Below are 13,869 nucleotides of genomic sequence, written 5' to 3'. Positions count from 1 at the left end.
GGGTCAATAATGGAGGGGTCCCCTCAGATTATGTGTGGTCATATGCCTACAAAGTTGCGTGGTGATCAGTGAAAGCCTTGAGATGTTCTACACCTTTATGTGATGAGCCACGCCCTCTGCAATATTCATTGCCTTATAGAAGCTCAGTTTTAGTAAGTTTTCCAACTTTTGCCAAGAGGGAACTTTAGATATTGGTCCCTAGATTATGTTCACCCAGTTTCATGCAGATCGGTCAAACTTCCTAGGAAGAGATCGATTTTAAGTGTTTTTCAAAAAATTCACAATGGCGGAAAATCTATATAACCGGAAGTTATGGGTTCTTGTTGCAAATTTGTTCCTCATGAGGAGAGGCATCTCTGTGCAAATTTTCATGTCTCTGTGACATACGGGGCATGAGATATGCCCATTCAAAGTTTGCAATTTCAATCGGTTGCTATAGCGCCCCCCTTTGTCCAATTGATGTAATATTGCTTCATTTGCATCCTCCCATGACCCTCTACCACTGTGCCAAATTTCTCATGGATTGACCAAGTCAGTGAGGAGAAAAACCTGGAACAGACACACACACACACACACACACATACAGAGTTTTCGTCATTATATAGTAAGATACAGTAAAGACTGATGTGGTTTTACATCCCCTACTTCCTCCAAAGAAAACCTCAATGTCACTATCAGCATATGCAGATTGAGTAGCTAAAGGGGTGATGATGTACTGATGACCTACTTGAGTTAAAAATTGGTTTCCTGTTTTTGAAGCCATGATAGGAACCGGTGAGCGAAGATGCAGCACAAATAGTTCGTAAAGTTGTATATTATCATTCAGCTTTTATTCACCAAGATGAAAAAGTATGGCTAAGCTGAGGAGTTCTTCCAAACTTGCTTGACTGTCCACTCATGTTTCTTCTTCTGTAGACTTTCAGCACTGTTGCCATATTCCCTGGAGCCCAACCTGATGTAAGCATGTTTAGACATGGCGACAGCTTTAAGTACTATCTAAAGAGCAGACTCTCCACAGAGTAGAGCTGCATGATTAATGGATTCATTGATTGGTTGTCAACTACTGAATAATTACCAGCTAATTTGATCATCAAATAATTGGTTCGAGTTCTTTTTTGAGAGGAAAAGAAAGTCCGAACTTCCAGCTTCTTAAATGTGAAGATGTTCTGGTTTCTTCACTCCTCTATGTAGTAAACTGAATATCTTGGGGTTGTGGACAAAACAAGACATTTAATGAGGTCATCTTGAGCTTTGTTAAACACTGATAGACATTTTTCATTATTTTCTGACATTTAAAAGATCAAACAACTAATAACAGTTCGTTGCAGCCCTACCAGAGAGCACTGAGAAGTTTGTTTTTCCGTGTTCCACTCAGCATGTATCAGCATGTATCTGGGTCACAAGTATTTAAAAAAATGAATAATTGAAGATCTTTATCGAAAGAGATTATGCATGTTATGAGCTTATGTTATTTATTCATTAATTCATTTGCTGTAACTGCTCATCCTGTTAGGCACCGCGGGGGGGCTGGAGCCTATCCCAGCTAACATAGGGCAGGAGGCGGGGTACACCCTGGACAGGTCACCAGACTATCACAGGGCTGACACATAGAGACAGACAACCATTCACACTCACATTCACACCTACGGGCAATTCAGAGTCACCAATTAACCTGCATGTCTTTGGACTGTGGGAGGAAGCTGGAGTAGCCGGAGAAAACCCACGCTGACACAGGTAGAACATGTTTGAACCCCCTACCCCAGGTTTGAACCAGTGATCCTCTTGTGAGATGACAGTGCTAAACACTGGACTACCGTGCCGTCATGTGCTTATGTTAATCTAAAAAAAAACAAAAAAGAAGAATATTTTGCAATATATTGTCAACAGATATTTTGTTTTAACACTCAAAATTAGGGCTAGGTGATGTAAAGAAAATCCAGTATCATAATATTTTTCATTAAATACCTCGATATAGATTTTGTGCTGATTTTGTGGAGCCTTTAAAACCAGGAAAAGACGGCACTTACAACATTGCAGTATCCAAAAACTAAGACGATGTCTAGTTTCACATACCAATATTGCCCAGCCCTAACTCAAATACTGATAACAGGCTCAAAAATTCAGTATTAGTTTAGGAACTTCTCAGATCTGGGCACGTAACTCTGAGTATAATGTACTCGCACTAGTAGGGTTGATGGTCAGAATTACATAAATAAGACCTATCATGTGTGAAACCAGTAATTCTTGTTTCTACAGTGCCATATAATGTGTGTGAGTGTGTTAGGCCAGGCAGACATAGATATATGAATGAAAAACTCACAGGACACAACCAAAGATGTTTTTTGTGAATGAATCCATCAGTACTGTGTGTGTGTGTGTGTGTACGCGTGCACTGAGCGTGTCACGTCCAAATATCAGTGGGTTTCATCATCCCAGAACAGACTAAAAACCTACTAGACTTGAACCAGATGCCCTTCAGACTTATGTTCCATCCGTCTTTTCACTTCAGCCCCTCCTCCATCCATTCATGGCTGCTATGGGCCTAGTTGTCATGGTTACTGTGTCCTTGCCATCGCTAAGCCCTGATTGCGACTTGTGCCGCCAGGAAGAAAAAGGTTTATGATAAGGCATGTACCCACAAGAGCACAAACACACATACAAAACTCTCAGATGTTAAAAGCCCTCAGCAGTCTTTCCATTCATATCAGTTTGGCTTTAAATGCATATATACACAGACATACACTCCCTGTCTCACTCTCTCTCTCACACACACACACACACACACACACACACAGACACTAGTACAGTAGTGAGGACTACTCTGACAGAGAGTCAGCCCTGTTCATCATCCACTGTGTGTGTGCATGGTGTTATAGATAAGTATGTGTACTCAGAAAGGTCTCTGATATTAGAGTCACAAGCTACATCGCTAACCTTTAAAGGCCATCGTAACATATTACTTGGATAACTTCATTCTCACGCAGCATGGACGGTTTGGAGAGGATTCTGGCATCAAATTGCACATTGAAGCCGAGTACGAAGGCACAGAAGTGCTCTTTTTGTGAAGATGGAGGCTGGCAAATGTTACCTGGAAGCATCATCCAAAAAATGTTTCCAGCAGCGTGTGTGTGTGTGTGTGTGTGTGTGTGTGTGTGGCCTTGCTTCTCGTACCAGCTCTTGTCTTACAAAGAGGATGCTGGGAGATGGAGACAGACACAGTTGCCATAGTTTCACGCTTCTCCCTCTCAGGGTCGATTAAGGACAATGTTCCGACCACTTCCTCTCCTTTATAGTTCTCATTAATATGGATGCTGATGGTGTTTATTATCGCTGCTCTGCTCTTTCCTCATCGCTCTCAGTTTAATAAAAACCTTTGCTGAATTTTTTATGGTTTATTTGTCTTTTCAGGTTCCTGCATTTGTGTGTTCTGCTTTGTTTTTTCCTCTCCCTGTCTCTCATCTGTTTGTCTTTCTCAGCAGTTTTAGGTGTTGCCCCAAGGAGCATGTAACCTTTGACCTCTGTCGCCATGGCAACAGTGTCATATGCAATCCAGGAAATGCAAACCGCAACATATTTCATAGTTAATTTATTAACAAATGAGTTGATAAAACCCTGATCTGTTTATTCCCCCCTCTAGATAAAGACATTAATATTTTATCATCTCAGTGTAACACTCACACCTTGATGTCAATTCCTACAATGAATACACTCCTCCTGGGCTTCAGGATGAATTTTGTTCACACTGATTTAACATAGTCTGACATGGCCAAAGGCAGGGCTCCAAGTTTTAACCAGCCAAATGCTTGTAACTGCTGTCTGCGCTGGCCCCATATGTCATATTTCCAGCAGCTCTGGCAAGTAGACGACTCATCTTCATTCACTCATTTAATACTAAACACAATTTAGCAGCAACAGTGAGCTTTGTTTGTCCTTCTGCATTTTATTACATTAAGAAGAAAATCTTATTTTTTAATACTAGCCTCACAAATCATTTATATAGCAATTAGGGCTGGGCAGTATAATGATATTATATCAGTATTATTATATGAGACTAGATTATGTCTTGGATTTTGGATATCTTCCCAGACTGCTCTAACTATTCTCTTATTTGTTTTACTCACTTAGTCATTAAATAAATTTATGTTACTATGTTATTCTGCAAAAATGTTGTGATAGTCAACCCTACAATATCATCACAATATTGATATCGAGGTATTTTTATTTAAAAACATATAGTGAAATTTGATTTCTTTCATATCTGTCAGCACTAATAAAATGGGTCAGATGACTGTGTAACATAATTAGTCAACCAAAAGATGAACCCACTGTGACCTCACCCTACTCCATAGTCCTGCATGGGTCTGACTTTCAAAAGCTGCTTCCAAGCCAAGATGTGACATGCAATACTGCATCCACCCGACTACCCGCATATATGGACATATATGGTCTGGAACACTTTAACCAGGAAGAAAAGAAAACTTGATGTCCATTTGCAGCATTATATTTGGCGGTATGGCTCTGTTCTGGGGCCACTCTTCCTTTCCTAGGCCCACATAGAAAGCCTCTTCCACGTGCCTACATGGAAGGCCTAAGGTGGAGAGAGCACACCTATCTGCCCTTCCATGCGCTTACGTGGAAAGCCTCAGGCGGAGAGAGCACACTTCTCTGCCCTTCCACGTGCAAATGAGGAAAGCCTGAGACAGAGAGAGCAAACCTCCCTGCCCTTCCATGCGCCTACATGGAAACTGAACAGAACAGAGAAGCATCAATAACAAACAGAAATGACACTGATAAGACAGACACATCATGTAAAGGAGGAGCTGGGGTGGAGTCGGGTTGCAAAGCGGCTTGCACAGGAAGCAGCAACAGTAGGCAGGCCAGAGCAGTTTAAATAGGGCACCCTGAATGAGATTTGCCAATTGGTTGCATAGAAAGGAATCATGTGATCTCCATCAGCTGATGTAGCTGGGATGTGAGCTGAGCTTGACAACATGTCCTGTCTGAACTAATGCTATGCTCAATTTCTGCAGCCTGACTCACACAAAATCCCTCTAGCTTCTCTCGGCTCACTGTTGTGATTTGACAGCCCGCAACTTGACTGTTTTGATTTATTCTCAGCGGTCTCATCAACTTAATCCAGCCACAGCAGGCAGCTGTTTTCAGATAACAAGCTTTGATACACCCTGTTTGTATTACATACGTAACACCAGTCATCAGACAGAAAAAGCTGACAACTATCTGCTGAACATGATGGTGCATTTAGCAGCCAAAGAGATGGATATTTCCCTTGGGAGCTGGTGGAGACCAAAAACAGAGCATAAAAGAGAGAGAACATTGGAAAGCATGCAGTAAAAACACAGACAGCTCAGCCTATGCCCAGAATATACAGTGATATTCTGGCTTGTCATGGTGTAAATTATAGTGAAGTGTTACAAACAGGAAGGGTTAGTTGCCACCTATCTGGCCTCAGTGCAGAAGATAAAGGCGAGGCTGTCAGGGTGGCAGAGCCCAGCTGGTTAAATATTTCCCACAGATTTATTTAATCTCAAGTGTTGCAGGCAGTGGAGCCCATATATCACCATGACTGATAGTCGGATGTGTTTGGAGCAAGACACAAGGTTATGAATAGTGTTTAAGACAGGTTCAGGAAGGATGCCCACAGCAATGTTTTCGTTTATGCCCATGTGTGTTTTGAGTGTGTTTTTGGCTAGTGGCTGTGTTGATATTTAAGGAAAGAGGAGAACCACAAGAGGGAGGAAGCAGGAAGTATTGACTGAAATATAGAGCTGCTATTTCAGACTGCTCTGGTCTCTGCGAGGAGTTTGAACTATGACAATGGGAATGGTTACGTGATGACAGAGAAATTAGAGACGGGTGACGGGAGATAATTGCTCACGCCATGTTATTGTTTGTGTGTTTGCTGGTTGTACTCCTTGTGCGTGTGTGTGTGTGTGTGTGTGTGTGTGTAATATGCAGGTTGCTGCTCTGTATTCTATACATGGTGATGTAGAGTGCTACACATTTCCACTGCAGTCAGCCAGCTTTAACTCTGATGACCTCATTGTTTATATTACGAGCACCCACTCTTTCTTCTCTTCCTCTGCCTCATCTATCTCTCCCATGGATCTCTCTCTCCCTCTCTTTTATTCTTTCTTACTCCCCGCTGCCATTTCTGTTCCTCTTTTATTTATTTATTGACCATCGCTGCCACTGTGGATATTACACGAGGCCATTACAGACTTATGTCAACTGGCCGAGCGCTGAACTGCCTATCATCTTACTGCTACCCTTGCTGGTGATATTAATAGTACAGATGCAAACGCAGGATTTCCTCTAGCATCTGTGCTAATTCTGTAACATCCTCCCTTAACTTGTCTATGGCATGCGATATAGAACTAGTATCTGTTCCACAGGAGACGACATTACAATAAAGTGTTGCAGTTTGGTGCAGTGCATTATGAGGTTGGGTCAGTTTAGTCGTAGCTTTATGGTTTTTAAATTGTTTTTGATTACAAATCTGGTTGTTCCTAAAGAAATAAAGACAATAACACAGAAATATAAATTTAGGGAAATAAAATAAATAAATACAGAAATAAATACAACATTAAAACTGAATAAATACATTTAAAAAATGCATTTAAATTAAATTAAAAATGAATTCAAATGAAATTAAAAAGGAAAACTAATAGGAAAGTAAATAAATAGGGAAATTAGTACAGAGGTAAATGTGTAAGTTAGAAAATTAAAACAAATGTCAGGTTGTGTCACCTTTATTAATTTTCTCTGAAACTGTGTAGACCTTGAATTAATGACTTCTCTTTATTAATTCATTCATTAATGCTGAGATTTGTTTTTAATATTATTTTTCGTACATTTAATTGCATATTAATTCATTTATCAATTTATTTATTAACTTATTTATTCATATATTTATGTATTTATTTATTTATTTATTGTTGGTAGCTTCCATCCTCCATAAAGGCTGCACCAAAGAAATTATTCAAAACAGTGACAAGGCCAAAAAAATTATAGAGTGCGTTTTGTATTTTACACTTTATTATTTTGTAAATAATAATAATAATAAAACACAAAATAAAGAATTAAAAAAAAAACCAAAACATTAAGGAACGGCTTTTTTTTTTAACTGCGTTACAGAGCTATTCAGTTGTATTGATTTTTAATAACTTTTAATGTACTTGAAGTGTACACTGTTTAGCTGTATAATCAGATCAGGCCTCCATATCCGCATATGCAATATTAAATGACATGGATTTGGATCGGAGCCAGTAAAAATGGATCAAGACATCCGACGTTTGTACACTTTTTTGGGTTTTGTAGTATGTGTGAATCAAGGGGTTATCTCCTGGTCTGAAAATTGAAGCCAATGTGGAGGTGCTTTCGAATGGCCAGCAGGGGGCGACTACTAGTTGTGAAAAGAAGTCCAATTGTATGTAAGTCGATGAGAAAACGACCCTACTTCTCACTTGGTTCATTACCTCAGGAAACAGTTTCCTAATTAGTTAATGTTCTCTAGTTTAAATTCTTCTTCAATATTGCATGTTGTTTCTTTTGTAAATTATGGTCCCATTCAAAGTAAAATAGAAGATAAAGCAGGGTATGCTTTAGGGCGTGGCTACCTTGTTATTGAGAGGTTGCTACCACAGTGGTATCCTGAGTCTCTCAGTCAGATCTACCCCTAGTTGGGTCTGGATGCCATGGTGTAATTGGATGAGCAGGTGGGCAGATGGTCCTAAAAAGGATGGGTATTAACCTCAGTGGTGCCCTCCGCCACAAGGTCAAGGATCAAAACATATTAGCTCACAGTGACACACAGCCTGTGACAAGTCAGACACCACTCACCAAACCCAATGACCTTTTCATTATTCCTTCTTTCCTACATCTACAAATCTTTGTTTTGGTTGTTATGACGTAATGCGCTAAAGAGAGCACTGATTCCAGAAGAAAGACAGTCATCGTCTCATGTCATGAATGTCAAGTATTGCTCATACTTCTGACACGCATACACAATCTGTTTCTCATTCTGCTGTGTAGAAATAATGTACTGTAGATGAAGCTCTTGTCTCTCATCTCTCGAGGATAACCGCAACCGAACCGGCAAAGTCAGAGATAATCATGTTAAGTAGTGAGGGATTAAGAATATAGTCTTTGCCTGGCTGCTAGTTCTTTGTTCTTAGCCAGCCTCAACCTGAACTTTTTTTTCCGATCGGTTTTTTATGACGTTCTTTAAATCTGTTCTCAGCCTGCCTGCCCCAGGCTAAGCTAGTATTAAAGCACCATGATGGGATGTCTGAGGATTGCACTGGGACCAGGGGAATGTCCAACTGCAGCAAAGCCTCTCCCACTCCTTCCTTCCTCCCTTCCCTCCATCTCACCTCTCCCCTTTTGCGTACCGGCCCTTCAGTCATGGCTGTCACAGCAGGTGTGGCCAGAGGGCAAACAACGTAAGTGGGAGAATGAATTGGACAGGGGAAAGGACAGAATGAAGGTGGACAGATTGTTGGAGCTGTTGGGTGAAGTGGAAAGAAGGTGTGTCACAGGAACAGCCAGGAAAAAAAGATAATAAATGGGACAGGACTAGCTGAATGAATGAGTCAGCCCTTTCCTCCAAAATTAGCTGCCCTTTTTGGTACCTGCTTTCAGAGATGATGAAGGGTGAAAAGGGATGGAGACAAAAAGAGAGAGACATTCAAAGACACAACTGTTTGGACAGTCGTGCATAGAAACTCTGAACTAGAAGCTCCCATTTCAGTACGTATGTGTAGACCCTTTTAGGGCCGACGTCACAATAACGTCATTTCATTAGCTGGAGGCAAAACATGACTCTCCACCACAGGGCTGTAGGCTACACATGAGTCTTAATATGTCATCATGTTGTGTTATTGGGAGCCAGAATAGAAGGAGTCACTTACCAGCCACCACTGCCCGTCAACAACAACAAAGAACTATGGTTAAATGCAAAAATGCTCTCATGTACAGCACACACCTTTTAGCGGGTTAGGGAAAAAAGTATTTACTGTTGTAGGGATGAATAACGTCATGTGTATTAAGGGTTATCATGTCCAACTCATCAGAAGTTGGGGAGGTATTAAGAGGAATATTGGATTTCTCCATAACGCTAACTTTTTAGCGCATTAGCTAGCATTAGCTTTGATAGCAAAACAAACCAGAGGAAACCGTTAAAGTGTCGTCCTCCTTTGTAAGACTGGTATAGTAGTCAACAACAAAGCTTTCTGTGACATCATCCATCCACTGAGTGAGAGCATATGGGTCGGCCAGTCTGGTCCCGTTGGTCACTGTTTACTTATTCAACTCTTGCGGTTCCGGAGAGTCAGTGACCTGACATGGTGCGTTCGTAAATTCAGTCTGATGCTCTGCAATCAGTTTTGTGCCAGAGTTTGCTCCGGCACTTGGAATGAGTATTTCTGAAAGCACTTCTCGCATTGTCTTCCTCCATTGTCTAAAACAAGCCAAAAGAACTAGCTAGCTAATGTCTGTAGTGAACTGTTTTGCCTCCAGCTAAGCCCCGCCTACCCAAAAAAAGTCATACTGTTTACTAGCAGTAAAATGGTCTATAGGAAACCCGCAGAGTTATAGACATACATGCCTCATGCATTTGTTTCTCTGTAAAGATAATTCCAACAATCAATCAGTTGATTGGCAGAAAATTTACCTGCAACTAATCTGACTGGGGATGGGAATTAATAAGATTTAACTGATACCAATGCCATTATCAGTTCTGCTTATTGATCTGATTCTTTATCAGTTCTTGTATTGATCCCTGATTAAGCAGGTTTTAATATCTCTTAGTCTGAACACAGTGAAGCAACTGTCTGAACTTATCTAAAATAGATGAAATGAGAGAATATTTATACAGCCTTCATTTTCATTTACGTTGTCTTTGTCAAATATTAACCTGCAAATCCTGCCTGTGTCGTGTTCATGTTGTTATTACATTGGATATTTACCCTTAGTGGATGTGCTGTTTGGTTGGGAAGCAGTTAAGTTTAGGACTAGATCTTACAATCCCTTGATGCACATACTTGAGACTATGGCTCCCACTCTGAAATCCCCAGACAGCATTTTTACTCCCACTCAGAGGGTTAAGGTTAGATGGATAAAGAAGTAGGAAAGAACATAGGTAGAAAGAAGAAAGAAAGAAAGAAAGACAGAGCACAGGGAATCAGAGCCAAGGAGAGACATCTGTGCATCCGGCGACCGGATCGGTGTGGACAGCCACTCTGCCTCCCCTTACTCCTGCATTCTGATGAGGGAAGAGAAAAGAAACTAAAAGGAGAACTTATCTTAAATCGAGGGGGAGTTTAACTGGTTGATTGTTGTTGCACATACCTGTGATTGTTCGTGAAAGTTGGAGCCATGCTGGGGCAGGAGGTGGGGGTGTAGGGGGGGTAAAAGCTTCATTGGGGTCATCAGGTTGGTACCCTCCTCCACTGGTGTTTCGATGATAGGCCCACGACACCTCCAGAGGCCTCATCGGCACCACCTGGCCGGGATCCCAGGTGTGCCCCCCTCTGCTTTTACTCTCTTGAACCCTGCTGTTGTTGGCGGTTTTTCAGCGCCCAAGTGGTGTCTTTCCTCTTGATCCATAGCCACTGGCTTGCCTGTTCAGCTGCACCAGAGAGGGCTTTGATGGCCTGACAATGGGCTTGGCCTTGAATTCCCATTTTCTTCTTTTCTGGTGACTTGCCTACGAAGCCTCTGCAGCCTGCTTCTACTGGGCAAACCTTTCCTTTCCAGGTGTTGCTCAGTATTTGCTGCCAGCTCATCGTACTTAAGGCTCTTGCGATCATAGGCCTCCTCCACAGCATCCTCCCAGAGCACAGTTAGCTCAGTGATGTAGATGAGGCACAGTGAGGAGGACCAAGGCACGAGGTCTGGTCTGAGGGTAGTAGAGGCGATCTCAGATGGGACGCTGATTCAGATCTGCCAGTAACCTCCAGTCAGAGTGTTGATTATAAATATATATTAAATGTATCAATCATTAATAAAGCTACTGGACAAGGTGATTAGAAAGCTGTAAAAATATGATGCATTTTCTCATAGTGGATTTATTTTTGATATACTGCCTACAGTATTTTCAAGAGTCTCAGTTCTAATTATGTAATCACAAAATCTTAGTCATAGTCAAGGTAATGCTGCAGTGTACCTATGCAGTGTGTTGCTCCCTCTGTGTGTGTCTGTGTGTCTGTGTGTGTGCACTCAGGCAGACAGAGTCTAGTGTAGGATATTTGTTTTCATAGTAATGAGACTGAACCACGGTCGGTTGGATGGATGTTTAGACTGCTCTGTCTCCCTCCATGTACACTAGTCGTTTCTGCTGTCTCCCACTCTGGACTTTCTCATTTTTTCTCCTCCTCTTCGTTCCAACAGTCAGAGCTGTCATAGATTTGAGAACGTGCAGGTGCTGCTGCTGTTCCCTCTTCCTGGAAAGAGGAGAGGCTCCAGTGAGACGAATACTGTAACTGTCTTGTGTTTTTCAGTTCGCTCGCTGTCTAAATGATCTTTTTCGCTACTGTTCACGCCATGATGACAGTGCTTTCTCTCATTTTGTCTGTTTTTTTTTTCTCTTTTACCACATCCTGTCCAGTTTATGCGTCCCTCTTTCGAACCTTTATTGTCATACGAAGTAGGTTAGGGCAACAAAACACTTTGACAAGCACTGGCTGTTGCTTAAACCTGTGTGACCTTTGCTGCTGTGCTTGGACCGTTTGTAACAGCAGTCCGGTCTCTGTCACCTCCCATATGCTCCCCCTGGGCCCCACTTTTTGCCTCCCTTGCTTGTAATTAATGTCAGACCCAACAGTGAGATTTGGAGGAGGCATGAGCTCACAATGTGAACATGCCCTTACTTGGCTACAGCTCCTCTGTCATGGCACTCTTGTTTGGAGCGCTGGCCTGGCTGTAGCCCTGCACTGGCCCCTTGTGTTTATCAGAGACTATTACACCACATACATCTGCTTCCCTGCTGTCAGAGAGAGACACAAGTTACTTAAGGTGCAAGTGCCGACTCTAATTACAGCCAGCGCATTTAGTTTAGCCAGATGAGACTCCTAAGGAAATGCAAACTGCCCTTTTCTCAAAAATCTCTCAGATTCCTGACAAGCATGCATTAGCATTCAAATCAATTTCCTCTCCTTCTCTGGGAGCTCCTATCGTTGCCAACAAAAGCTTGTGTAATCATATAGAGTGCCTTATTATGCAAAGTGAATTTCTGTTTTGTTCAACTTCACATCAAAGTGTGTAAAGTAGGTTAGTAGACGTGTCTGGAACTGCTCTTTGCTCCTGCGACTGTGTCTTTTCTCCGTCTTCCTCCTGTGCTGTTTTTTTCCACCGTTGAGAAAACGCTTCCCTAAGTGCTCAGTAGCTCCGTGGGTAGCACGCAGTGCGTGTAACATTAAGGCTGAGTCCTTACAGCAGCCCGTGTTTGAGTTTGGCCCGGGCCCTTTGCTACATGTCATCCCCCTGCTCTCATCTGTTTCCTGTCTGTCTCAGAATTCAAAAAAAGCAAAAATCCCTGAGAAAACGCTCCCTAAGAGCCACTTCACGCAGCTCTGTCACTATTTCCTACTCTATCCCCAACAAAACAACCTGTTGCTCATATTAATTTTTACAACTTCGCTTCACTTCCTAGTTTCGTGAGCCTGTGTGCAGATTATATCTGTCATTGTGGTATTGCATACAGAAAGTGTGAGCTAACTCTGACACAGAGGCTGTGTATTTGTAAGACCGTGAGTGTCACAGAGACTCACTGACACCAGTGACATGGAAATATCTGGACATGTGGAGGCTCTTATTCCGCACCAAAACCCGCACACGAGAGGCAAGTGGCCACTTTTTTAAAATGTTGTTCATTAACCTCCAGCTGATGTAATGTGAGTGTAGGTGGGGCTGGTGTGATATAGATGTGTCAAAATCTAGGGACCCTCCCAAATCTTCAGTCAGCTGTATGTGTGGTGTGGTATTTTGAGAGGAGAGGAAGGGGTTTCCTTTGTGCGGGTTGATGTGTTGCTAAGCTGCTGTCTCCTCAGCTGTGAAGCAGGAGGAAAGGCAGGAGGACGTGTTTATCTTCCACCTCCTCTAACGCTAAAACACTTTGTAAATGGTTAGTTGTGCTGGCTCACTTAAACGCTTTTCATTTTGCACATGGAGTCCATTTTCAAGGCAGTGTGTTCAGCCTTTGCATTTTGCACTAAATACTCAAAACAATAACACTGAAACACTTCACTGAGGCCATTGTAGTAAATCCGAAAGCTGTAAATTAATTTCAGTTTAACACCGTCTAGCGCTGTGTTTAAAATGACACCATTAAACTGTCAAATGAGTCCTGAGCGTCTGCGCTCACTCATCCCTGGATAATTTACATTCTATATATTGCTGGCACATTTGTGTGTGATCAGTCAAATGAGTTTGAAATGAGCAGCAGTTGTTCTGGGAAACTGCGTGCAGAAATATGTTTAAAATATCGAGAAGAAAGAGAGTGCGATCAGCTCTAGAAAAGAGGAAGTGAGAACTAGGAGGGAAGAGAAGTTTCCTGTCATTAGTGAGGCAACCATCACCACGCTGCCCTTTTCTAAACCTCTCTGTGAGTGTGTGTTTTGTGAGCCTGCAAGAAAACTTTTAATATTTCTGTAAAAGTGGAGGAAACCTACTTCATGGAAGTGTGTTGTCTGTAACCCATGTTAACCTCCAACACAACCACCCCCCCTCTCCCAGAACCAGTCCCACATCACCTGGATAGAGAGGGACTTTGCCAGTCTTAGAACCCAGGTAAGCTCTGACTCTTCTCCTGCACAGCAGCAAAACATCAGAGCTTCTCCTTCACTAAGCAAA

The 13,869-nt window shown here is 42.0% G+C and overlaps 1 protein-coding gene across 4 annotated transcripts in view; it reads left to right on the top strand.

The window, feature by feature from the left end:
* rps6ka1 (ribosomal protein S6 kinase a, polypeptide 1) overlaps positions 1-13,869 on the top strand; it is a 91,320-nt gene that overhangs the window by 53,195 nt on the left and 24,256 nt on the right. The window contains exons 1-2 of one of the 4 annotated variants that reach the window (XM_049595407.1): positions 12,763-12,859; positions 13,753-13,806. The exons of the other annotated variants lie outside the window; for them this stretch is intronic. Coding sequence (XP_049451364.1) covers positions 12,818-12,859; positions 13,753-13,806 — 96 coding nt within the window. The 5' untranslated portion in view covers positions 12,763-12,817. Of the gene's footprint in view, positions 1-12,762; positions 12,860-13,752; positions 13,807-13,869 lie in introns of those variants that run through there. 4 annotated transcript variants of the gene reach the window in all.

The sequence above is a fragment of the Epinephelus fuscoguttatus genome, linkage group LG14 (genome assembly GCF_011397635.1).
Source record: "Epinephelus fuscoguttatus linkage group LG14, E.fuscoguttatus.final_Chr_v1".
NCBI classification, from domain to species: domain Eukaryota; kingdom Metazoa; phylum Chordata; class Actinopteri; order Perciformes; family Serranidae; genus Epinephelus; species Epinephelus fuscoguttatus.
The sequence above is the reverse complement of the archived record's forward strand: the minus strand, read 5'-3'. Positions and strand labels throughout refer to the sequence as shown.